The sequence below is a fragment of the Zalophus californianus genome, chromosome 4 (genome assembly GCF_009762305.2).
Source record: "Zalophus californianus isolate mZalCal1 chromosome 4, mZalCal1.pri.v2, whole genome shotgun sequence".
In the NCBI taxonomy this organism is placed as follows: Eukaryota; Metazoa; Chordata; class Mammalia; order Carnivora; family Otariidae; genus Zalophus; species Zalophus californianus.
Genome location: NC_045598.1, coordinates 188,119,178 through 188,144,519, shown reverse-complemented (window position 1 = coordinate 188,144,519; position 25,342 = coordinate 188,119,178). Strand labels below are relative to the sequence as shown.

The 25,342-nt window shown below is 47.8% G+C and overlaps 2 protein-coding genes across 5 annotated transcripts in view; one reads left to right on the top strand and one right to left on the bottom strand.

Annotated features, from left to right (window-relative positions):
• The window catches only part of AGO2 (argonaute RISC catalytic component 2), a 109,349-nt gene extending 96,705 nt beyond the window's left edge, over positions 1 to 12,644 (top strand). For 3 of the 4 annotated variants that reach the window (XM_027598826.2, XM_027598840.2, XM_027598849.2), the window contains 2 exons: positions 60 to 259; positions 530 to 12,644. In XM_027598826.2, the coding sequence (XP_027454627.1) occupies positions 60 to 259; positions 530 to 638 (309 nt within the window). In that variant the 3' untranslated portion in view covers positions 639 to 12,644. The remainder of the gene's footprint in view (positions 1 to 59; positions 260 to 529) is intronic. The other variant, XM_027598832.2, reaches the window with a different exon arrangement.
• A 4,024-nt stretch (positions 12,645 to 16,668) lies between these two features.
• On the bottom strand, positions 16,669 to 20,327 carry CHRAC1 (chromatin accessibility complex subunit 1). Its single transcript, XM_027598921.2, has 3 exons — positions 20,097 to 20,327; positions 18,229 to 18,355; positions 16,669 to 17,541 (listed from the first exon to the last, which is right to left on the bottom strand). The coding sequence occupies exons 1-3, from the start codon at positions 20,241 to 20,243 to the stop codon at positions 17,426 to 17,428; spliced, it is 390 nt and encodes a 129-aa protein (XP_027454722.1). The 5' UTR covers positions 20,244 to 20,327; the 3' UTR covers positions 16,669 to 17,425.
• Positions 20,328 to 25,342: the final 5,015 nt, after the last annotated feature.

The window sequence follows — 25,342 nt, the reverse complement described above, 5'->3', positions numbered from 1 at the left end:
GTAGGTGAGTTCTGGACCTCCCGCATGTTCACTCCTCTGATCCTCTGATCTGCTTTTAGGGAACAAGCAGGCCTTCCCACTATCACGTGCTTTGGGATGACAATCGTTTCTCTTCCGACGAGCTGCAGATTCTCACCTACCAGCTGTGTCACACCTACGTGCGCTGCACGCGGTCCGTGTCCATCCCGGCGCCAGCGTACTACGCCCACCTGGTGGCTTTCCGGGCCAGGTACCACCTGGTGGACAAAGAACATGACAGGTGGGTGGTGTGCCTTTTCCGGCCGGGGGCACGGCAGGGGTCGCTTCTGAGACCAGCTTTGGCAGCTGCGCTTTCAGAGTGGGAAAGTGGCTGGAGCCGAGCATGACCCAGACGCCCAGGTGCCCGCCTCTTCCCTGACGCCTGGTCTCTGCGTGGCCACCTCCCCAGATAGCTGGTGCCTCGTCTTGTTATCAGTGCACTGCCTCGTGGTGCATTAAAGGCTGCTCTCTCTCTCTCTCGCTCTCTCTCTCTCCCCTCCCGTCCCCACAGTGCTGAAGGAAGCCATACCTCCGGGCAGAGTAATGGACGAGACCACCAAGCGTTGGCAAAGGCAGTCCAGGTTCATCAGGACACCCTGCGCACCATGTACTTTGCTTGACATGTTTTAGTGTTTACGATTGTGTACCGAGTTGGATTCACATGAGACCAGCTACACTCAGACCAACAGATGCCCAGCCCTTCCGTGACAGCCAGCATTGAACATGAGACGTCATTGATTTTAGTAGATTCTCCATTTTCCAGAATGCCTTCCGTCCCAGATTTCAAACTTGGATTTTGAACTGCAGACCTGTATGAGACCCCATTGTCGTAGGAAATATGGTTTGCCAAAATCTATAAGCTGCTTATAAAATAGAGTCCCGTGTTTCCTAAAAATCTCCTAAAACCAGTCTATGAACTCAGGGCTTTAAAACATTTTTAATTTATTTGGTCATTCAATTTACTTGTTTTTAACACATGATTCTCAATGGAATTGGTGGGCTCAAACTAGCTGTGAACGTTTTCAGAGAGGTGAAAGCAACACAGAGCACAGCTGTGGTTTTAAAGCCTTGAGCATTCTGAGGTGGTCACTAAAGTTTATGTCAGAGTGGTACTAGTGTGCCCCTGACAGGGCTGGCGCCAGCTCTTCGAGACCGAGGGCAGGTGGCCCGCCGAGGCGCCCACCGGCGTCTGGAACCGCCACTGCCCGCCTTTCACTCAGCTCGAAATAAGGAGCGGGGGCAGAAGATGGGCCGTGTGTGTTTACAACATTTATAGGTCCAGAGCGATTGGCAGACAAGTGCCATTTTAATAAAAATTTATTTAAAAAAAGAAAAAAGACAGTATGCCGACAGTCTAATCATAAGATTTGTCCTATAGGACTGTGACATTTATTTTCCAAAGTTTCTAAAGAATACGGGTCTGTGGTGATAAATACAGTACAATCCTTTTTCACTGTTATGTCTTTAATGTAAGAGAAAAAATATATATATCTGGTTTGCAGTATTAATGTGATAGATAGATGCTGTTTTTCATTTTATTGACTACGGGGTGCTTATTGTGATCTGTTTAGCATATCACGAGTGTTTGGGAGCCTGGTGACTGGACCACCTCCTGTGGTTCTCAGTGCTGACGTACAGGAGTATGCACTTGAGTCAATGTGACCGCCACCCGCCTTCCCCCGTGTACATTGCGTAGCCTGTACCTGCAGGAGGACTGAGCGCGGGCACGGTGGCCCCACGCCGCCGCCGCCCCTCCTCCTGTCCCTGCGTGTTGCTCAGCCGATTAAGCACAAACGGAATGTATTTATTCTTCCATTCCTGGGAAACAAGTCCATGTGTCAGAGTGTACCTCTCTGTGTGTATGGTTCTGTTAGACGAGTTTCGTAGGATCTATGCACTGAAATGCGCGGAGAGCTGGTGGTCTGCAGCGAGCCCCGGCCCTCGGAGGTGGCTGGCTTGCAAGGCCAGCAGAAGGGATTTGCATTCAGGGCCCCAGACGTGGGTTTGCCCATCTAGAAACCATGGCACTAAGTGTGATACCATGGACAACTTGAAAAGGGGTAACAGCGGACGACTCTGTTTGTGCTAAGTGGGCTGTTTGTCCTTACAGACAATTAAAAAAAAAAAAAAAAAAAAAATCCATGTTCAGTGTAGAGATTCCGGGAAGGAGCCGCGCCTTCCCCTAGTGCTGCTTTGTGCTCTGTCGGTTTCCCTCTCCCTGCTGACGGCCCTCCCCAAGCCCAGCCTGACATTTACCTCTGGCACTGCGGTGGGGCGAGGCTCCCGACGGGGCGCCTCGTGCTGGAGAAAGCGCCCACCCCTGTCTTCTTGTCTGCCGGCTCTGGGGCGCTGGAGGGGCAGGGAACCGCGGGCGGAGCTGTGATGGACACTCGGCCGAGATTTTGGTGGCGATGACAAAGGGGTGACTATTATTTGTGAAGATATATACTCAGAGTGATGTGCGTGTGTGTGTCTGTGTGTGCATGTGGGTGTCTTATTAATGGCATTAGCCTCTCCTTGCTGTATCTTTTGTTTCTGGGTTTGTTTTTTTATTTGGTTGGGGTTTTTTTCTTTTTCTTTTTTTTTTTTGGTCTTTTTAAACGAACAGAAGCCTCTGCTCTAAGAAATGTTGCAATTCCCTGTTGTTTTATTGGCAAGTGGCACTTTCTCCTCTTTCAGAAGGACACCAATACACTCTTGGCTTAAATTACCGGGAGCATTCCAGCTAAGGGGGGGGGGGGGAGTCTTTTCACTAATACACTTTTGAAATCTGAAATTAGGTTAGTTTTCAGCCATTTTTAGGATCATCTAGAACCATGTGTCTCAAAGGTGTGTTTTTACTCCCCGCAACAGGGTCCGGGTGGTCGGGCTGGTGGTGGTGCTTGGTAAAAATGCAGACTCCTGACCCCGGGTCTCCGGGGCTGGGGCTGGACGTCTGTATTTGATGCCATCAGCCGGGGCTCCAGGGCTGCCTCAAGTCTGAGGACCCCTGATCCAGAGGTTTCCGAGGAGCCCTCTCCCCCGAGCATGAGGGCCCAGCGGGGAGGGGCCGTTTGGCATCGCAGGCAGATGCTCGTGAAGCCAACACCCAGGAAAGATTGCAGGCTGGCGGAAAATTAGATCTGAAATTTTTTTTATCATTTTGAAGGAAAGGTTTTAATTTTAATGGGCCAGAGTACTTTGAGAAGGGTACTTTTTATAGCCCTATGCTTGTTTTATAAAACTTTTAATACTAAAAGCATTAATAGACCAAACGTCTCCAGCTCGGTTAGCTGCATACCTTTGTACGCATCTGATGATTCAGAATTCAAATGGCTGTAGTTACAATTTCTCAGGTAAATAATTGTTTTCCCAAATTTCTACCGGTCCCCCCATTATTAGGATAAATTTTGAGACAGCGTAAAACCTCAAAGTGCAGTAGACTAAGTCTGAGCCCAGTTCCCGTGGAAGCCAAAAGGGGCCCTTGCCCGTCTCTCACTGCGCTTGCTCCCACCCCAAGGGCTACCTCGGCCTGCGTGGCCCCAAGAGGGCTCAGGCTCCCCAGGTAGCTCCGTCCTCCGCCTGCGCTTGGTTGCCCGAGGCCTGGGGCCCTTGCAGATTTGAGAGGCGTCTGCGCGCTGGCTTTGCCCTACCCCACTGTTAAGTAAGGTGTGCCTTGCTTTAAGCAAACTGAATGTGAAAATTATGATGTAGAAATCTGGATTCATTTAAAAGAAAAACTGGGATTTATCTCGTCTCTTTAAAAGAGGTCTCCCGAGCAGATTCTTATACTGGTACTCTTCCTAGTAGATTTTAAAATGTTCACTTTAAGAAGAATGACTATTCCCACCCCTTCACCACTGTCCATTCTGTCCACCCTCCCATCACCCTAGTGACAGAGCAATGAAGGAAGCCCAGGGGAGCCGAGGACGGCCGCCGCGTCTTGGAGGTGCCCTTTGCTGATGCTGAGTTGCCATCCTGCCTGTGTTCTCCAAGCTCAGACTTCCCTAGTTCCGATACATTTTTGTAAAACTGGGCACACCTGTGCTTTTAGAAAGGGATTGTTTGGTTTTGGTTTTGGTTTTGAGAAGTCTTCCCATATACACTTTTGATACAATATTGTAGGGTCTGCTTTTACTTTTTAAGGTGACATTGCTTTTCGGTAGTGTTCTCACACTCCCTTGGATGAATGTTTGCTCTCTAGAGACACAGGTGACCCCTGGCCACTGAGCAGGCTGGCCCGAGAGGGACGCGGCAGGAGCAGAGTGATGTCCGTGCTCTGGGAGTTTGGCCGAGGTCACTGCTATTACTGATGTTTACCCCTGGTCACAGAGTGCTCGTTGGAAAAGACAGTTGGAGTTCAGTTCCTACAGCGGGGGGGGGGGGGGGGTGCTTTTACTGATGTTATATTATATGTTATTTTTATTGTCGTTAAATGCAAATGTTGCTATTTATTTTTTTTTCTTTCTGCTCTGGTTCGATTTGGCCGATGTGGATATCCCAGTGCATGTGGTACCTGATGGATATGATAGAAATTATTTTCCCCAACTTTTATAAATTGCCTAATGTTTACCTGCAAGTTTGCCGGATGATTTATTTTTGAAAGCCACAAATGTAATTTTTCTGGATGAATTGTTTTTCTTATATATGCAGCAATGTAATTTTACATTGATCTGCAGGGTGATTTAAATTTTATTTTTACAAGGCAGTTTTTCAGTCAAATTATATATTTGATACAATATGTTAAGGGTAGACCAGCCAAGCGTCCTGCAGTAGTTGGGACCCAGACTGTGTCTGGGGGGCCTGGGGGGCTGGGACGGCTTCTCTCAGTTGCTCGTCGTCATGGAAGCACTTGGCTTGTTTCATGGAGCCGTCAGGATCTGGATGTACTCCTTCAACGGGACTTTGATCTGGTGGACAGTTAAAAGGATTTTTCATGGGCATTTTCCACACCTAAGGCAGTTCCATTAGGAGGAGCTTTAGAAGTTGACATAATCCAGACAGTGGACAATCCCAGTGGCCCAGACAAGCCATAGAAATCTCCCTGTGACCTCTCTTTGACTCATCTCTCACGCTCATGAGAAAGGAATGTACAATAAACAGAAACTTCCTCAGTGTTTGTGCGCCTCACTTTCAGAATGCAAATATTTTATTTATATTTTAAGCCCTTCCCCAAAGTAACGAAGAAGATTCTCTCTAGCCGCCCTGCCTGCAGGCTCGGCTGCAGTGACGCGTGCTCAGTGTAGACATGGTGCACGTGTAACTCTGTGTGACACACACATGCTGACTCTTTTGTAAGGAAAATTTTCAACTCAAAATAATTGCACTGATTTTTTGACAACTTCCTTTTTATTATGTCCAACTTTGCATCTGCTGTACTTGTTTGAAACGATTGTAAATAGATTTAGGTTAGCAAAAATGATCTGAACACAACACATCACTCTGTTGTAGGGACTGCCATGTTTCCAGTATTATGTGTTAGAGCCGCGTGGGCTCCACTCTGCCTCCGTAGCCGCATGTCTGTTGACCATTCATGAAGGACAAACGAGCCTCGTGTTCTTGTTTCTCAGAAAGGAAGTTTGCAGTCTGTTGAAAGGAGAGTCCGCTCTCCCCTTGAGGTCTGAAGATTTGCTTTTAAGAGGATTCATTCTAAAGCCTTTGAACGCTTTTTGGGTCTGTGTAATTCCTTGTTGTTTTCCCGTGGCTCCTTGACGCATTTTCTTCTGGTCCCATCCAGCATCTGACGGTCTGGATAGGAAGCCCCTGTGTGGCCAGTGGGAACAGACCGCTAGTGAGGGGCCCCCCCGCGCTTCTGTCTGGTCAGCCGTCGTTCTGAAGACATGAGATCACTGTGGTGTCAAAAGTGTCATTTGCGGCTTATCCCATACATACATAGATGCTAGAGAGACCTGAAATCCAGTGCTGTTCCTTTATACCTTGTGGTATTGCTAGATTAGAAGTATGTGCTGCAGCCCACAGTGTGTAATTGTTTGTGGTCAGGCTACCCAGTATCGGACACACACAGGAGCTTTTAGACCTGAACCGGTCGTGAGTGTGTGTTCGACGCCATCGTGGTGCCCTCCCTAATGCTTTGTTGGTTACGTTTTGCCATTTTATTGTCTAAAGTGAATGTATTGGCTTAGCCAAATCACTACAGAAGGTGGTTTCTAAATACCTTTTAGTTTAAAAAGAAATAAATGCAGATAAAGGCTACCTCTGAATTCTCAGTAGGTTCACGCTTGCTCTTAAGCGTAGCTGTCCACACTGAAAATAGCCAAAATGTTGCCTGAATAAACTGAATGGCGAACATCTCTCTCTCTTCAGTTCTGGCTTGAAAACGTGTGTGCCATACTGTGACCCGTTGGGCAGTCCCCGTCTCGCCTTTCGGGGGTATCAGAGGCAGACCGGGGACTCCTCAGGGCTGCCCACCTCAATAATGTAGGGTTCTAGGCAGCCAGCGGGCAGAAAATGGAAAAGCTTCCCGTGCCGTCCTCACAGGCTGGCGGGGGCATCTCCACGCAGGGCCAGGGGTGGGGGATCCTTGACAGCCTGCTGTCCCGGCTTTTCACTTTCCTGTTTGCTGTAAGAAAGCACTTTCTTCTCTGTTTTACTCATGAATGGGTTGGAAATGGCTCCCTCTGCACTCTTCTCCCTTTTTATACACTCTGTAAAATCACGAAGGTGCTGGAACACCAACTCTCTAAATAATGCATCTAAAGTGGCTGTATGGTTTCAAAAAAACACGCAGTTATAGTTGACCTTTGACTTTGGAGCCTTGAGTTACCATCACGTCCTACTTAAACATGATCTGCGGTTTAAAAGCAAAATGTTCTGTTCGAGTCCAAGGCCCTTTGTTGGAAAGGAACGCGGGGTCCACAGCCAGCATTGAAGTAGGAGCTCCCGCTGCCGGCACCCTGGGTCCTCTGATGCTAACTTACAGGCAGTCTGCCCCGAGAGAGATTGCTCCGGCTCGGGGTACCCCTCCTTGTGATCAGCCACTTCACTGTCAGAATGTCCTTTGCCCACACGCTGTGTGTGGGTCCGTCGGTGTCACCCTCTGCCTTCTTCGCATCTCGTCCTTAGGTTCTCTACGTTCTCTCATCTTTGGAAGGTTCGAACTTGCTCCAAAACACCTCCGTTGGTTTGCGCTTAAATTCTTGAGGGGCAGGCAGGTGGTTTTGCAGTCCCAGACGTCTGGGTGCGTGGAGGTTGCTCTGCTCCCTCACTGGATGTTCATCAGACACTGACGTTGGCCCAGAGAGGTTCCAAGTATGACGTTACCGGGAAGGTTTTGCCTTTAGCGCTGTTGTTTTGGGTTTTGATGCTTTTCATGCCTCATGGCGTGCTTTAATTCTGAAAGAGCTAAGTGTCCTTTGCAGTCTTTCTAAGAATGTTTTGTACTTCTGCGATTACACTGTTTTGTAGATACAGCCCACCCCAAGATGCATGGATGTTTAGGGTGAGTACCCACAACATCTGCTGACCTGCTTCTGGAACTGCTTGGGTGCTCTGGGTTGGCCTCATTTTCAACCAGAATCCCATTCAGGGTGTTTCGGGGGACATTGCACAGTGGCCCTCTCCTTGATTCCGTAATGTGAACTGTTGAACTCAGACCTACCCCTCAGCTTTTTGCATACATGTCTCCAGAATCCTGGGGTGGGCCTCTCCCACCATCTTTGCATTCATGAGAAATTATTTGAAAAGAGGGAACTGAAGATTACTGGTGCTTTTGTTAACACTTTTCTCTTATTGGTCGATGTGAAACATTTAGATGTGTTAGCATCTTTAAATGCCCTTGGTGGTATGACTGAAGAGTTGAATCCTCACCTCGCTCCCATCCCCTTTTTGGGGGGGTGGGAGGAGGCTGAATTATCTTCTATTTACAACCTCCTTGGATTTAAGTAGTTCAGAGTTAAAGCTAAAACACCAAATATTAACTCTTCCCCCCCAAGTGTCTCCAGGAACCTGGATGTTGAGGCCGTCCTCCATTAAGTACCTTCCGAATCAAGGTCATTAAAACCATGAGTTGATCCCGAGAACACCCCCCCCACAGGTTGGGGGTGCGATGCAGGCTGACTGCTTGGCTCCTTGGCATCACTTGGCAGAACTAAGTGCTTGTGTTGGGGAGCCGAGGCTCCTTGGAACTCTAGAGAGACTATGGGAACAATCTCGGGGCGGGGGGAGAGGGCAGGTCCCTCAGACCCTGGGAGCAGGCGGCACCAGGCCTTCCTCTGGTCTCCATCGGTACCAGACTGAGCATGTTCTGGAAGACCCAGTCTCAGCCTCTGTGCCTTTAAAGTCTGGTCCTCAGTGTCCTTTCGGAATCATGTTGGGGCTGTGTTTTTATTGGGAAGTAAGCCTGTACCATTCCACAAGTCAGTCATTGACCTTCTGCCTTTGAAGCTGCATCTGCTCCTCAGCTCCTGACTCGGTCAACTCTGATGCCCGCGCGCACTGCCTCATGTCGGAAAACGTGAGGTTCTCGTGGTCACAGGACTTCCTTCCCAAGTCCACGTCCGCTGGGGGGTTCCAGGAAATCCGCGTCCGATCCATCTCTTAGTCAGGCACTGACCGTGGCCATCGGCAGAACCTGGTGGCTTTGTCCTCAGAGTCACTCACCAAGCATATTTGGTGTCCTGGAACTAGGTTTTAAGAAGAGGAATTGGAATCGTGTGTCTGTGAATTGCGTGTGAAGTCCTCAGACATAAGGTGCTACTCAGTCCTACTGTGTCCTTATTCGGGGGTGCTTCTGTTCGTGCCGCTCTGTTCTGTGTGTGCGGGGAAGCTGCTGACGGGTGAGCTGTGCATAGAGGACTCCCAGTTTTGACATGCCTAAAACGCATTTTTTATCTCTTATCTTTTCCGAGCCAGGTACTGAGCAGTTTCTTGGCTGATGGTCTAATTAAAAAACAAAACAAAACAAAACAAAAAAAACACCTTACCCTGTCAAGGGATGATGATTTTATTGCTTTTAAGTGGGGGAAATAATCCAATGTTATTTATTTTTAAAATGCATAGAAACTCATTCTTGGCGGCTCCTCTTGGCCCTTCCTTCTACTGAACTGTCCATTTTGAAAGGCAAAGGTCTTTCCCTCGGCAGAGGCACTGGCTGCAGAGGGGAGGATATGTTACTAATTTTGGTTCCTCTTCAAAGCCAAATATACATGTGACCGAAATCCTGAAAGTATGTAGTTTTAGCACTAAATTGAAATTTGAGTCCTGAGTTTGATAGTGGTTTTTAATGTAGTTGTTTAAGGTATGAATTCATATTTTATAACCGTAGAGGCAAGTGAGTTTTTACTTTTTAAAAAGTTTTAAGAGCATAATTGTAAGTTTCTGTGCAGCAGAGTGGCTAACTCATTAAATACAAGAAAAGAATGTAGTGTCTACATGCAGATTTGTCTTACCTCTGGTACACTGCAGATTACTTACCTAATACGTATCGAGGGCTTTTAACCCTGAGTTTTATCAACTTTTCTAGTTTTATTTTATTTTTATAAAATAATTGAAAAAGAACCAAAAATGAATTCAGAAGTTCCATAGGTAGATCTTGCTTGCCCCTTCTTAATTTCCCCCACAATAAAACATTTTAGAAGATATTTTGAATCAAACCGTATTGTGACCATTGAAAGTTTACTGTTTTCTAAGAAGCTGAGCAGCTACAGGGGTGCCCATCAGGCGGTCCCGTGCGTGCCGCCTGCGGACCCGTCCGGAGCTGTGAGGCCGGTCTCTTGCGACAGCGTCTTGTGCTTGTGGTAGAGAAACCGTGCAGTGCTGTTTTGTAAATTCAAAGTTCCTGTATAAACTAGTATTTATATACATTGGCCTCTCTGTATAGTTTCTCATTTGCGACATGAATTGTAAAATTCGTTATAAAATTATAGTACCTGCTAAATACACTTCTGAGGCTTCACGTCCTTGTCTCTCGTCTCATGCCATTCCCTGTGTGTTGAGGATGTCCAATGCTTGCATGATGCTAGGTGGTAATGCCACTGTAACTCAAGCCTTAATCAGATGTTAAAATTGTAAGTTTCAGAGTATGCAAAAATATTAGGCAGTGAGTTTAAACTGTTCAGATCAAGATGCTATATCATAATTCTACCAGTCTTTTCTCCAGAGTTACAAGGGAAACTATCAGTGATCCAGATCTCTTGCTCTCTCTCTCTCTCTCTCTCTCTCTCTCTCTCTCTCTCTCTCGTCTGGCTGGGCCGTTGCCATTGCTTGATGAAAATGGACCATTGTGCATTTTGGTGGCAGTCAGTCAAGAAGACCTCTTCTGAAAGTCTAGAGACTTTTTCAGGGTTACTTTTAAAGGTTTGGTTTTTTTCCCTCCAGTCTGAGATTTATTTATGGCTGATGGAGAGTATGATTTGGGCATCAGTCTTACTTGCTAACCTGCTCACATTCTAAGCTTTCTTCAGGTAGTGCCACCTGCCATCGCTTCTGCATAGGATTATATGGATTTTTGTTTTTGTAAAAGCATCTTAAATTTAGACATAAAATGGAGGGGACCCAGCTTTCTTTACAATGTGGATCTACCTCAGTTAAACAGTTGGGTGCTATTTACTAAGTCTGTCAAATTGGAAAAAGTAACCAAACAGCAAGATATAACTCCACACAAAGCTTGAAACCATAATTTCCGTTTATTTAATAAATTTTTATTTATTTTGTGCCTTTTGTGTTGAATCCTAATGCATTGAAAGAAATCCATATGAAATGGAGTATTTTCTATTGCAGGTGGGGAGAAAAGCCCAATTGGCCATGGAATTTGATAGATTACCCCCAGCCAACTAGTCACGTCTATTGAAATCCCAACTGCCCTCTTGTGAAAAGAAAAGAAAAAAATGTCCAAGAGCAAATTAACATTTTACAAACAAATTCCAAACTCTTCTATGCATATACCGACAGCTCTCTCTTCATTTTCTGTGCCAATGAAGAGGCAGCCACGAACAGCTCACGCGCACTCTTCCTGTGACTTGTTTGGCCATCCGCGCCCCCCTTCTCCTCTGGCATAGTGTGTTTGTTTCCCGTGCAGCCAGTGGACTGTTGTCCATCCTGGTGCAGGTGCTGGCACCCACGGGCGGCCAGGGGAAGAGGGGTGCGGGGGGCCGGCTGGAGAGGAGGGGAGGCCTGCACTCAGCAGCAGGCCCGGGGTCGCCATGAGTTAGGCAAGCTTTCTGGCAGGTGAGAAACTAAGGTAGGAGATCGATGATTTTCCATGCTTTTATATTTGGCAGTTTACAATTCTAGACTTTTCCTACGATGGTGATCTTTTTTAACTTAATTCTTTGGAGGTAACAATATTTTGGAGTCTTAAGAATTTGATTTTATACCAATAAGAAATAAAAAGTAGGGCTCTTTCCTGTAGTATATAGTTTTACTATTTTAAAGAGATCTCTGAATTTTACAAGAGGACCAACATTCCTTAGTGGCAAAACTTTTGAAAGTTGATTTGGGAGGCTTTTTGCTGCAGGATCTCGAAAAAAAATGGAATGATTCTAGTTAAATGTTTTCATTGTTAAGCGTCCATCAGGTCAGTACTTCAGCTCTATTTTGTAAAGAGTCGCTCCCCAGTTAGTATGCTGCATATACAGATCAGCATTGTTGCACTTTCTCAGTAGTGATGAGTGCCCCGCAATTGGCTCACCAGTCAGCATTTTGTTCTTTGACCTAACAAGAGTACTTTGGGGCAGGTGATTAAATTTATATAGGTACCTCAAGAAAAAGAACCTGAATATGCTGCATTTTATTTCTTTAGCTTTTATATGTAGCATTGTTTTGCTCTTATTATTTTGTTTTTAGATCTATGCTTTTTGGACCCCACTAGACTGTTGAAAGAAATTTTAAAGTTACTCTTGTCAGGACACAGTATCCTTTGTTTTTGTCTTTTTAACTCCAGTATCTGGTTCAAAGGTTGCCCACCAGTAGAATACTACTTTACCCAAATATATCTGAGAAAAAGGGTACCGTGTGTGCAAGCAGACAATAATGTTCCCAGTCCTTTCTGTTCATGCTGCTTTCTTAATTCTTTTCTCCATGTCATCAAGAGGTTTGGAGAACTTCCTCCTAAGGTCGGACTTAGACATGATGGCATCTGAATGTTTTCAACACAGACCTCACAGAATTGCCATTGAGTAAGTAGCATGATCCTAAAGGAATCCCTGGCCTCAGGCAGCCGGACGGCTCTGGTCTCCGAAAGAGCCAGTCTTCGCGTTTCTCCATCCCCAGCACTCACCCTCACCCAGCAGATGGGGAGTGGTCTGGATTGACAAAAGATAAACTGGTGAAGAGAGCTAAAGGCTGAGACACTGAGCATCTATTGTCGTGTTTAAGCTTAGCTGGGTCCTTTCGAGTTTGTTTTACAGCTTTACTAGGTTACGTAGTTTGCACTATTTTTGCAATAAATTCATGGAAAACCTAACAGTTAACTTGTTTTGTTTCTTACTGTGTGTATATAAACTAATACTAAAAGTTTGGCATAGTGTTTTTTCACCTCCTACATAACCCTTAACATGCACAGAATGCTGTAAATCTGATAAAATATGATGTGAATGATATTTTATAAAGTTATTTTGTATGGTGTCAATTTTGTTTTGCCTCATAGTATGTCAGCAAAAAATAAAATAAAATTCCTCATATTTACAGCTGCCTCTCCCAAAGATCTTCAATTACTCACAGATTTGGGCACTTCCTTCTGCACAAGTTAAGATTCCAGGTTTCCAAGGGGGGAGCCTGCCTTCCATGACGGATGTCTAGAGGCCTAGTCTGCAAGTATTGGACCTATTCCTTGAACAGTGTATTCAGAAGAGGTGGGCACTAGTCCCTGAGAATTCGGGTTTGGGGATGAAAACCGCAGGAATGATTAGAAAAATAAAACTGGTATCTAGGAGGAGTGGGGTGTTTCTACTCTAGCAGCCACGAGAGAGGAGGAAGTAAAAAGCTGTTCAACTAAGCCCCAGTCAAGTGCAGTGCGAGCCCTGCCCTGAGGTCCGTGTTGTGTGGGAGGACTCCGAGCTGACCACATCCAGGGTTCACATCCTGGTGGGTCGCGACTCCCTCTGCCCGGGCTGGGGTTACACGTACTGCTACCGCTCTGCAACCCCTGGTGACCCCACTCTGGGCTGTCCGTGACCTCCACTGTCTGCACTGTAAAGAGCATGTGCTTGTTGGGAAAGAAGGGTTGGACGTAAGGAAGCCAAAAAATGGCTGAAAATCCTAGGATGCCAAATGGACATTGTCGCTAAAGCAGGCCAAGACTTTGTTCTTGGTGAAAGCTATTTTTTTATTTTTAAGAATATGTATTAATTATAGAAAATGTTGACAATTCAGATGAACATGAAGATGAAATTTTAAATTATAATCACAGCACTGATAGGTAATTATTCTTAAAACTTCTGGTATATTTTGTTCTAGTCTTGTTTTTTCTAACAAAATCAAGATGAAGTTCTCCCCACCCCACCCCTCGCTTAGACATCCAGGACCCTGTACTTCTTGCTTACTTGGTATCTAAAACCAAATAGCACCTCTGTGCCATTGGCCCCTGGGACATGCTAGCTGAAGCTGGAAGAGAGAAGAAAATGATGAGAGATCTCTAATCTCTTTACTTAATACATACAGACTCACCTTGTGACATTCTTGCTGTTTAATTAAATGAAACTGCATGATGGTGGGGTGCCTGGGTGGCTCGGTCGGTTGGGCATCCGACTCTTGGGTTCAGCTCAGGTCGTGCTCTCAGGGTAGTGAGCTTGAGCCCTGAGACGGGCTTCTCGCTCATCATGGAGTCTGCTTGGGTTTCTCTCTCCCTCTGCCCCTCCCCCTGCTTGTGCGCGCTCTCTAAAATAAATTAAAAAAACCTGTATGATGGTGTTAGGTGAATTAGGAAAAAGCTTCAGAAGAGAAAGCTGCTTGACTAGAGGGTGTTTATGCTCCATAGAGGATGAGGAGCTCATACCAGGAGGAATGGAAGGTTCCCCTAGGAAAACTATAGGATACAAAGTAGAGTCAGATCAGTGTGAAGGTTCTTAATGGCCAAGTTAAGAATGTACCCCACACGGAGTGGGGAGAAAGTGGTTTTTGTTTTGTTTTGTTTTGTTTTTTTTAAGCTGCATGGTCCAGTGAAGAATGTGGTCTGCAGTTTGAATCCCAATTCCACCACCTCCTAGGTGTGTCCTGGACTAGTTCCTTAGCCTGAGCTTCCATCCCCTTCTTTGTAAAACACAGACACTTTACAAGTTATGGGAGGATTAAATGAAGAGGTGCACAATAGTAGAAGAGGTGTGGCCCCCAGCAGCCACTTTAATATCAGCTACTTTTAACATTTCTGACTAGGACTAAAGATTAATCTTCATCAACTGTTTTGGTAACCTGATACAAATATAGAAAAGAGGCTCTAGAGATGTTGAGGACGCTAGCGTAACAGACGGGCGGGGCGTGTGGCTCAAGGAGAATCCAAGGAGGGGGGCTCCCTAAATAACTGGATCTGAAGTGCTTAGGATGTGGTAAGAACATTTCAGCTGGTTAGACCCAGTAACGGTATTTTTCCTGGGGATTTCTTAAACAGCAACATGTTACTGGGGGCATAGATACTAGGGGCCATGCATGGCATTTTAAAAAGATAATTGTTTAAAAACAATAAAAATTAAATAAAAAGATACACAGGACTCCTGGGTGGCTCAGTCGGTTGACTGTCCGACTCTTGATCCTCAGTTCAGGTCTTAATCTCAGGGTTGGAGTTCAAGCCCCATGTTGGGCTCCACGCAAAAAAAAAAAAGAGAAGATCTTTGTGACTGGGTTTGATGACAAGTTTTTAGATACAAGAAAAGCATGATCCCCAGAGAAAAAAACTGATATACTGGACTTCCTGAAAATTAAGAACTTCTCAAAGAGAAATAATAATTTCTGCTCTTCGAAAGATGCTGTCAAGAGAAGGAAAAGACAAGCTACAGACTGGGAGAAAATATTTGCAAATCTCATAATCTAGCAAAAGGATTGTATTCAGAATACATAAAATTCTCAAACTCAACAAAAAACCCAACAAAAAGATGGGCAAAAGATTTGGACACTTCACCACAGAAAATATGGTAAATAAGCAAATAAAAAGATGCTCTACATTTGTCATTATAGAAATGCAAATTAAAGCCTACACCCATGAAAATGGCTAAAATTAAAAAGATTACCAAGTTTTGCAGAGGATGCAGAGCAACTGAAATTCATTTACTGCTGGTGGGAATGCAAAATGGTACAGCCACTTTATAAGTCTGGCAGTTTATGAACTTAAATACACAATTCCACTCCTAAGTATATACTCAAGTACGTTCACTCAAGTGGACATCCTATGTTCACACAAAACCTGTACACAAGTGTTTCTAGGGATTTATTTGTAATCATCAACACTGGAAACAACCCAAATTGGGAATTATCTGTTGACCTGGGGAACGGAGAAACACTACTATATATCCATACCACGGGAGCCTACTCAGCAATAAGGAGTGGGACCTGCAATAATGTGAATTTCCTGTGCGTTACGCGTCACCAAAGCCGCACACACAGGCTCTGTACTGTAGAGTTCCATTTATGTGACATGGGAAAGGCAGGTCAGCAAACCATGGTATGCAAACCAAAGCCAGCCCATTGCGTTTCTGTACGGCCTATAAGCTTAAGAATGGCTTTTACATTCTTAAATGTTTCAAGACAATCAGAAGACTATTTCATGACCCATGAAAATGATACAATTCAAATTTCAGTGTCCAGAACTGAAGCTTCACTGAAATAAGCCATACTCATTCCTTTCTGTATCATCTACAGCAGCTTTTCTATTACAACGGCACAGTTCAACAGCTGTGACAGGTTATATAGCCCACAGATCTTAAAAATGTTTTCTATATGGCCCTTTCCAGAAAAAGTTCGTGAACTTCTATATGGGTAATGAATAGCACAGTGGTTGCCAAGGTAAAGGGTTGGAATCTGGATTTAACCAGCAGGGAATTTGGGGGAAGGCGATAACCACAGCTGAATCTTGTGGTTACACAACTCTGCATTTGTCAAAGCTCAAAACTGTATCAAAATGGGGATTTTTAAAAAAATTTTAAAAACGAGGAACAGAAACAACAGCAGTTGCCTGGGGATAAGGGAGGGGACTCCGGGGGTACAGTGGAATATTTGGGGTGAACTGTCCTGTATATTGCATAACCAACAGATCGGACACTAAAGGATGATTTTACTAGATGTAAATTATAACTCAATTTTTTTAAAAAGAGACTAAAGAGACAAGAGCCAAAAATTTACTCCATGTGGAAAAAAAAATAGGGCTTATAGTTTTCTCTTGACAGTAAAAACAATTACTTTGGTAAAGAAAGGAAAAGTAAGCTGAGATTTTCTTTCTTTTTTTAAAAAATATTTTATTTATTTACTTGAGAGCAGGGGCAGAGGGAGAGGGGGCGGAAGAAGCAGGCTCCCAGCTGAGCAGGGAGCCCAATAAGGGGCTCGCTCTCAGGACTCCGGGATCATGACCTGAACTGAAGGCAGACGCTCAACTGACTTAGCCACCCAGGTGCCCTGAGAGATTTTCAATATACAAATTTTTTTTTAAGATTTTATTTATTTATTTGACAGAGAGAGACACAGAGAGGGAACACAAGCAGGGGGAGTGGGAGAGGGAGCAGCAGGCTTCCTGCTGAGCAGGGAGCCCAATGTGGGACTCGATCCCTGGACCCTGGGATCATGACCTGAGCCAAAGGCAGACGCTTAACAACTGAGCCACCCAGGCACCACAGAAATGCTTATTTTTAAGTTTTGCAGAAGTCTCAGGTAATAAGCAAGACATCAGAACAACAGAGAGCTCTAAAACTAATTCCACAAAGCATTTACTATAAAACTACATACAGCTTCTAATAAAGAAATTTATTTCTTTACAGTTAATAAAATCGCAGTATTTGGACAAATCGTCAAATTTTCACATGTAACATACTACCCACAAACTATATATTTAGCTCAAACTACATCTAGTTGTTTACAAGAACTAATTTCCAAATATACATCTATGAATTTACACAACTGGTCTTTAGAAGCTCTTCAATATCTATCTGTAAGTTAAAAAGTGAAGCAAAATTGTCTGTCTCTACAGCTTACAGCTGCAGATCAACAGTCAGGGCCTGAGTGTACAGGCAGCTCTCTTGGTGCCCCTGTGTCCCCCTCAAACTGCAACGTGGGCCCCTCAGAGAGAGGCTGCTGTCTGGGTCACTTTCCTTCTGGCCATTTATGGTGTGGGCACATCAGGTGCTCTATCTTAGCCAGGAAGGAATCCAATGCACTTGAAGTCTCTGAAAAGTGAGGAGTCTGAAGTCACACAGTGTTGTGCTTACTTCCAAGCAATGCTGCTAATCCAGGAGGGTCCTCAGCAGGCTGATTTCTAAGGCACTTCCTCTTTGGTCTACGATTCTGCTTCATCCCCAGCACTCCCATCATCGCTGTCATTCTCTTCCTCGTCCCTCTTCTCTTTAAGCATTTTCAGGTATTTACTAGCTAAAATCTTCTTTGGTAATATATCTTAAAAATATAAAGCTAACATCAGCAATTGGTTTTGGCAGACCATGAACACAGCAATGCAAATTTCAAAATGTGCTAGTTCCTGCTTTGAACTCTTTAATAGGTTCCAAAACAAGACAAAATTCTGACTACACTTCTGGGTGAAACAGCAGGAAACCAGCACTACCTCCTGACTGATGCTAAAGACCTGTTTCCACTCCAGGAACTACAAGTCATGTGCTCCTGTATGTGCTGCTGTTGACTGAGCAAGTCTGCTCAACCTACCTGAGACAAGCTGGCTGGCCCCGGGGACAGATTTAAGCTCTTTTTAGCTGTGGCCCACACAGCTTGTCCACAACAACTATTAATTTGTTTCTGGGGCCAAGCAGACCAGCCCAGAGTTTTCCCGTCAGTGGTAAGGAGTCTAGGGGGTGGGTTTGCCAGGCTCACCCAGCCAGCCAGCCAGCCAGCCAGCCAGCCAGCCAGCCAGCCAGCCAAACGTCCTGGTGCAGGTTGTTGAGTTCATGGTCATTCTAGGTGAACCACACTACAAACATACTCTGGCAAAACTAAAAATGTCTTCCTATGCCAGGTCATGCACCCAGAGAAAGCAGCAAAAAAAAAAAAAGGCTATTTCAGTGAAAGCAGGGGGAAAAAGCTGTAAATTACCACGCACGTTTTAACCAGAAAGTTTCAAAGGCTGAGTACCTGCAAGAAACTGAAAAGTTTCCGATTCCTCTGCAGTATTTGATAAATCACTGTAAGTGAGTGCTTTCCTTTCTTTTCCACTGCCATGTCTGTAGGAATAGGTGGCTAGATATTGAACAAAGAGTTCCTAAAACAAAATGAAAAAGTAAAATGAAAGGTATGCTTTGAAAACTTACCACAGAACTTAATTTTTTTAATTACGTTAGGTTTAGAGGACTTGACTGCAGATTACTGTGGTTTCTCAAATTACAGGAAATCAGTGGGGAAAGGAGAAATAGGAGGTCAAAAAGAAAGCAAGGCTGTATCAGAGTTGGCAAGGAAGCAGGCATTTCCCTAAAGTTATTTTAGATTTCTAACTTAGGGAAGATATTTAAAAGTAATTCAACAACGGATTATAAATGTTTATAAACTTTTTTTTAAGAAGCGAAAGACCACTCAAAAATTCTACTTGACTCAGGAACACATTTTCAATCTTCTATTTAAATACATCATGTCTAAGGCGGTTGCCTACAATAGTCAACAACCTGAAGCTGAAAGCTGACCACGTTTCCCATTTTGCCCAAACATCTTACCTAAAGCAACAACCTAAACTGTGCCTCTCCGTTTTTAACTTTAACTCCCTCTAGTTCGGTTAGTAGGGAATGAAAGTGCCTGCCTGTGCCTTCCTTCCTTATCCTCGGAGAATCAACGGGCACAGGGAAACCCAAACATCCCAAGACCACATGCTGTATGGGGCGCTAAGATACACAGGTGATGGGCATTAAGGAAGGCACCTGACGTAAGGAGCACCGGGTGTTACATGCAACTGATGAATCACTAAATTCTACCCTTAAAGTAATAAAAAATAAAAATAAAATAAAAACATGGCTCCGGGCTGAAACAGGCAAGACCCCGGGTCCACCCTACCGCAGGGACACTGCACTGAAACCCCAGCGGTGCGGGGCAGAGCCGAAGGGCAGTTTAGGCGGATACGACTACAGCTTCGACACGGCCCGCAAGGGTTCTGGCCGCCCACGACCACGACCGAAGCAAACCGGCCAGCCCTGTACTGCGCTCCTAGGAGCGCGCAGGTACCACGGGCCGTACAACTAACGTCGCTTCCAGCCGGAGGAGGCACCGCCCGGCTGCGGGGGCGGCGCGCGAGTGGCGGGGGCGCGCGGTACCTCCCGAAGCCCTCTCACGGAACCCTGAGCCGCTGGAAACAGGCCGGAAGCGAGGAAAGGAAGGCTCTGAGGCTCAGGGTTCGGTGACGCGCGTGCAGGAGACGCGGCAGGAGCCCCGCGTCAGCCCGCGCCGCCACCTGGGCCTCGCGCGAGGGAGGGCGGGAGCGGCGCGGTGGGCGGGACGGAGGGCGCGCGATGGAGGACGGGAGCTGCGCGGGGCTAGAGCGCGGCGCAACACGGAGAGACAAGCAGGCGAAAGGCGCGCGAAGGCAGACGGGAGCGGCGCGGTGGGCGGGGCGGAGGGCGCGCGGGGGAGGGGGAGCGGCGTGCGGCGGGCGGGGCGGAAGGCGCGCAGGGGAGGACGCGGGGCGCGCGCGGGGCAGCGAGGAAAGACGAGTGGGTGGGCAAAGGGCGCGCGAGGGAGGACGGGAGCGGCGGGGAGCGGCGGGGAGCGGCGGGGAGCGGCGGGGAGCGGCGGGGAGCGGCGGGGAGCGGCGAGGCGGGCGGGGCGGAGGGCGCGCGCAGCGAGGGAAGGGACCGGGGCGAGTCGCGGCGGGCGCGCGCAGCGCGAGCCAGCGAGTGGGAGCCGGCGGCGCGCGAGCCGAGGGGGGCACCGGCGGCGCGGCGGAGCTCGGTGGGCGGGGCAGGGCGCGACCGTTCCGGGCGGCCCCCTGCCCCTCCGTCCTCCCGCGCGGCCCGCCTCACCGTGGCCTTGGCCGTGAGCACCAGCGCTTCCTGGTTGATGCTGGACACCTCGGGGGAGCTCTTCATGATGACCCGGATGCGGGACAGGGGCAGTGACACGAGCCGCGGCTCCCCGCACTTGTCTCTGCCCGCGCCCGCGTCCGCCATCTTCGCGCCCCGCCCCGCGGCGGCAGCCGGACCCGCCGCGAGGCAGGCGGCCTGCCGGCCTGGAGGGTGCGGGAGCGGAGTCCCGCTGCCCCGTGGGAGTTGTAGTGTCGGGGAGGCGCGGCCGCGGGAGCGGGCGGCCGCCCTTCCGGGGCCGGACTACAAGCCCCGAGATGCCGCGCGCCGAAGGGCGGCCGGTGGGGCGGTGCTGCCGAGGGCCGCGAGTGGGGCTTCCCGCCGGGTGCCTGCACCGTGCGGGACCGGGGACGCGGCGGCACGCTGTTGGAGCCCGCGCTCCGAAGCGGAGCAGGAGGAAGCCGGCCCGTGTGCAGGGAGGGCCCTGCGAGTGGCAGGAAGCGTGCGGAAGGGGTGCTCTGAGATACGGGGAGACGGAAGTACTGTCTTAGCCAGAGTGGCGGGGCCCGAGGAAGCGCTGTCCCGCGGGAGGGAACCACTTCGGCACAGGCCCCAAGGCTGGAGCCGCTCAGGGAAGCTCGAGGGGACCGCTCCGTGGAACCCCCTATGCTGCAGGAGGACAGAGGGAGTCGTGGCCTAGGTCCTGCTGGCTTTTAGTCTAAGAAAAGTGGGAAACGGTTGAAAGATGCCAGAGGGGTGAAGGGAGATGTCTGAAGTGTTCACCCGATCCCTTTGACTGCTGACTGTGAACGGTCCAGGGGGTGGTTGTAAGGGTGGAAGCAGAGAGACCAGGTAGGCGATTGGAGGTCGTGAATAAGATGCCAGTCAGTGTGCTAGGGGCCTCTGGGTGGCTCAGTCGGTTAAGCACCCTCAACTCAAGTCTTGATCTCAGGATCGTGAGTTCCAGCCCTGCGTAAAAACGGCCCTACTTAGTGTGGCTAAGGTGAAATGAGCTAGAAAAAAGAATAGTAGGAGACAGCCAGGGGCCAGATCAGGCAGGGCTTTGTAGATCCCGGAATTCTTCCCAAATGAGTCCATAAGCCCCGGGAAGAGTAAGGAGGTCCCACTTAAGTTTTACCAGGAGTACTCAAGGTGCTGTGTGTGAATGGACTGGCGGGGGGCAGGAACGGAAGCAGAGAGCACGGTGAGGAGGCTGTTGCTGGGCCAGAGATGATGGTGGGTTAGGCCAGAACGAGATGGTGGGAAGGAGTAGGGTTGGGGATCTCATTTGAAGATAGAACCACCAGGACTTGCCTGTTTGATGTGGAGTGAGTGAAAGGGTGGCGGTGCCATGTACTGAGATGGGGAGCACTGCCTGAGGAGCAACTTCGGCAAGAGGTTTGGTTTGGAGCACCTTAAGTTTTAATTGCACTAAGACTAGTCAAACACTAGTAGTGGTGTTGAGCGGAATACTGGACATTTAAGCCTGGAGTTCGAGCTGGAGCACTTAATTTAGGAAGCAACATTGTCTAGTTGGTAGTTAAAACGGTGGACTTAAATGAATGTATTCAGGAGGGGAGTGTAGATAGAGTGGAAGGATCCAACCCCAGCATTTCAAGGGGGGCGGGGGGGGGGGAGGAAAATCCAGCAAAGGAGACTGGGAAGAAGTGGCCGTTGAATAAAAGGAACACCGAGAGATTGGGTGTCCATAAAACCAGTTAAAAGGTCTTCTGAAAGGAGAAACGGCTCCACTGGATGGAAAATGGCTGAGAGGTACAGTAAGAGGACTGTCCTACCACTCAGTAGTGTGACCCCATGCAGAGCAAGTGCTGAGCCCCTGTTTCCTCATTTGCAGAGAAGGGGATATTCCTACCTGTGCTGGGGTTTTTAGGAGGTATGAAAGTGCCTGGCATATAAAGATCAAATTCCCTGCCTTGTTGGTGATACTCCGCCCAGCACTGCCTCCCTCCCAGGTCGGTGGTGAGCACCAAAAGGGATGGGAATGAGAAAGCTCTTTGTGAACTGCAAAGCATGCCCCAAAAGTCTAAATTACATGTAAGGTTTCAGTGTTCATGCGGCAAGGTCTTTTCACCCCCAAATCAACTTCAATTTCAAAGTTCATATAAAAGGCGGCGCCTGGCCAGCCCAGGCGTAGAGCATGTGACCCTTGGTCTTGGGTTTGTGAGTTCAAGCCTCATGTTGGGCATGGAGACTACTTTAAAAAAAAGTTCATATAAAAAGAGTCTGGAAAATACAAAGTATATCTTGTTTAACCTTTCCGATGAATTCTGTTCATCACGTAGGTAATGATTTCAAAATATAAAACATATATTTGTACAGCATGTTTGTACAAGTTTAGTAAGTTTTGAAAATTACTGCTCTTTATTCTTCCTGAAGAGGGGATCCAAGACCAGAGGTCACAGATGGGCCAGATAACTGACATTTGCAGTGTTCAGAAAGTTTTCACATCCTTCACCATCATGACCCAGTGATTTCAGCACCTGCTGTGTGCTACGTCATTACAAGGAGAGGACCAAGATTGCGAGGACATTATTGCCTTCACCACTGGCACCGGAGGCCGTGGCCCAAATCCATGTCAGGCACTGCTGGGCACAAAGGTACAGCCCGCGAGCCTGACATCTCTAGTCCCTGCTCTCTCAGAGCAGACGAAATTTCAAGTGCAAGGGAGACGGAAGAATAAACAGGAACGTCTCCTACAGGAAGTGCTCTGAAGAAGCCAGTGTGAGCGATAGGTTGCCTGTCTGAGAAATGATACTCCAGCTCTGGTCTGAAGAAGGGAACAGCCCCCAGTGCAGAAAGCCTGGGGCAAGATGAGCGTTCTCAACATCAGCCTAGGGGAAGGACACCAGAAGGGGAAGATTCCCCGGGCAAAACGGAGGAACTGAAAGGACCTTCGTGAGTAAGGCAGAGCGTGCGGGAGATGTGGTCGGAAGGGTAGGTGGGACGTGCTCAGGCCGGCAGGTGGGAGCTGTGGCTTCCGTTCTGAGAGCATTAGGAAGCCGTCAGAGTGGAGGGATGCGCAGATCCCACTACAGGCCCCAGCCGGTTGCCGAATGATGACTGGCGCCCTGCCCTGAGCAGCACGGAGGCAGGGGGCACAGCTTCAGCCTCGGGGCTCAGTTCTTAGGCCCAGGAGCTCCTTTCCTCTGTAAGTGGGAAAGCCATTGACATTTAGGATGAGCGAGGAGCTCGGCAGACACCCGCCACACGGGGAGCCTCTGGTCCGCACAAGGGACAAGCTGTATTGCTGATGCATTTTAAAGTTTTCCGACGTTCTATGTCTCTGGCTGACTACTGTTTTTTTGTAGGGTTCGCCCTTCTCTTTCAGCATGTTGGGAAGCAGGGTGGGGTAGGAGGAGGAGAGAAAACAGGAGAGAGCGATCTGGAGGGTGAAGAGGCAGAAGAGAAGCGGGGGCTGAGCAGCTCAGCTTACGGGGCTGGTAGGCGACGTTCACAGACTCAATCGTTCTGAGGAGTAAGGAACGGGGCAAAGGAGGAAATCTGCAGAAAAGAGAAAGTGCTTACCATTTTTTAAAATAAGCAAGCTTCAAACTTAAGACAGTAGGAGACGGGGCGCCTGGGTGGCTCAGATGGTTAAGCGTCTGCCTTCAGCTCAGGTCATGATCTCTAGGACCTGGGATCGAGTCCCAGCCCAGCAGGGAGTCTGCTTTTCCCTCTCCCTCTGCCTCTGCCTCTCCGCCTGCTCATGCTCTCTCTCTGTATCTCTGTCTCAAATGAATAAATAAAGTCTTCAAAAAAAAAAAAAAAAACAGTAGGAGACTTAAAGAATCTCCTAATCCTTGGGAACATCCCTGCAGTAGGAAAAGCACAGTGAACTAGTGCATCATTCTGTTGTTCATACTATCATCCATTATTAGCCCACTTTATCTTCACATCTCAAGAGGCATGCCCCTCATTTTTTTTTGTTTTGTTTTGTTTTTTGTTTTTTGTTTTTTTAGTAAGATCTTTAAGATTTTAAGTAATCTCTACACCCAATGTAGGGCTTGAACTCATGACCCCGAGATCAAGAGTCACACACGCCACTGGCTGAGCCAGCCAGGTGCCCCTAATGCCCCTCATTTCTGACACCTGTGCACCCCAGGGCGTTAGAAGGCAGTTGCCTACACTTCCTGGAGGCCCCTGCCAGCTGGCTTCTGGTTGGGATTGGCCCATGGGGAACACAGGTGAGAGACTGCAACGGAGAGCGGGGAGGAGGCTCCGGTTTGTAGGACAACGCCGGCTGCAGGCTGGGGACTGCAGGCGGCCACAGTGAACGTCTGCGTACAGGTCACCCTAGGGTTCTGCTCAGCGTCGGCACCCCTGGGAATTCGCTGGGGCGTCTGGGCTGCAAGCCAAGGGTGGCATCTCCTTCCCCTGCTATTCTGGAGCACCTTCCCCACACCTGCAACTCTTTCATCACCCTGCAAATCCCTTCTTGGCATTAAATCCCTCTCTAAATATCAAGAAGTTTCTGCTTTCCTAATGGAACGTTGAAACCTATGTGCTTGGTCCCAGGAAACCAACCAAGGACAATGGGGATCGAGGGTCGGTCATCTGAATTGATGGTGCTGGTACAGAGGTGACCTCACAGGCAGCCCACCCCGGCAAAACAGTACTTCTTTTGCCTCCTGTGGTTGCCTAGATGGAGTGAGGCCTCATGGGAGGCAAGGCAGCCCCAAGCGACCATCATGGTAGGAATGGAGTCTCGTGGGATAGGCTAGCTTCGGATTGCACTGGAGAGCATGCAGAAAGAAAACTGAAAGCTTTAAACTCTCAGATCAAGCCTGATCAGATAGCTGGCTCCTGTGCCAGTCCTAAGATTCCTTATCTTTTGTAGCCTCAGAGCTGGTGGGGCTAAAGATCAGACCCACCTTTGATTCTTTCTGATGCATAATTACTACACAAGTTGAATTCACAGCTTCTGCGGGTCTTTTCTGTGAAGTTAGGCTGTTGATTGGGAAAAGCAGGGTCCTGGGAAGTACAGAGAGTTGGGAGGATGCATGCATACCTTTAACCCTCATCCCTATGAACCTCTCTGTCGATAGAAATAGCCCCTGCTTGTAGAGATTACTGTTTGCCTGCTTGAAGTCCTATTAATGAGCTTGTTCAAGGTGCTTACCTGGCAAGGGGACGCTGAGTCTTTGCCAGACTGGCCCCTCATTAACTCCAATCCGTAACGAGTCTGATCCCGGTATGCTCTGGGGGGACAACTGCGAAGTCCAATT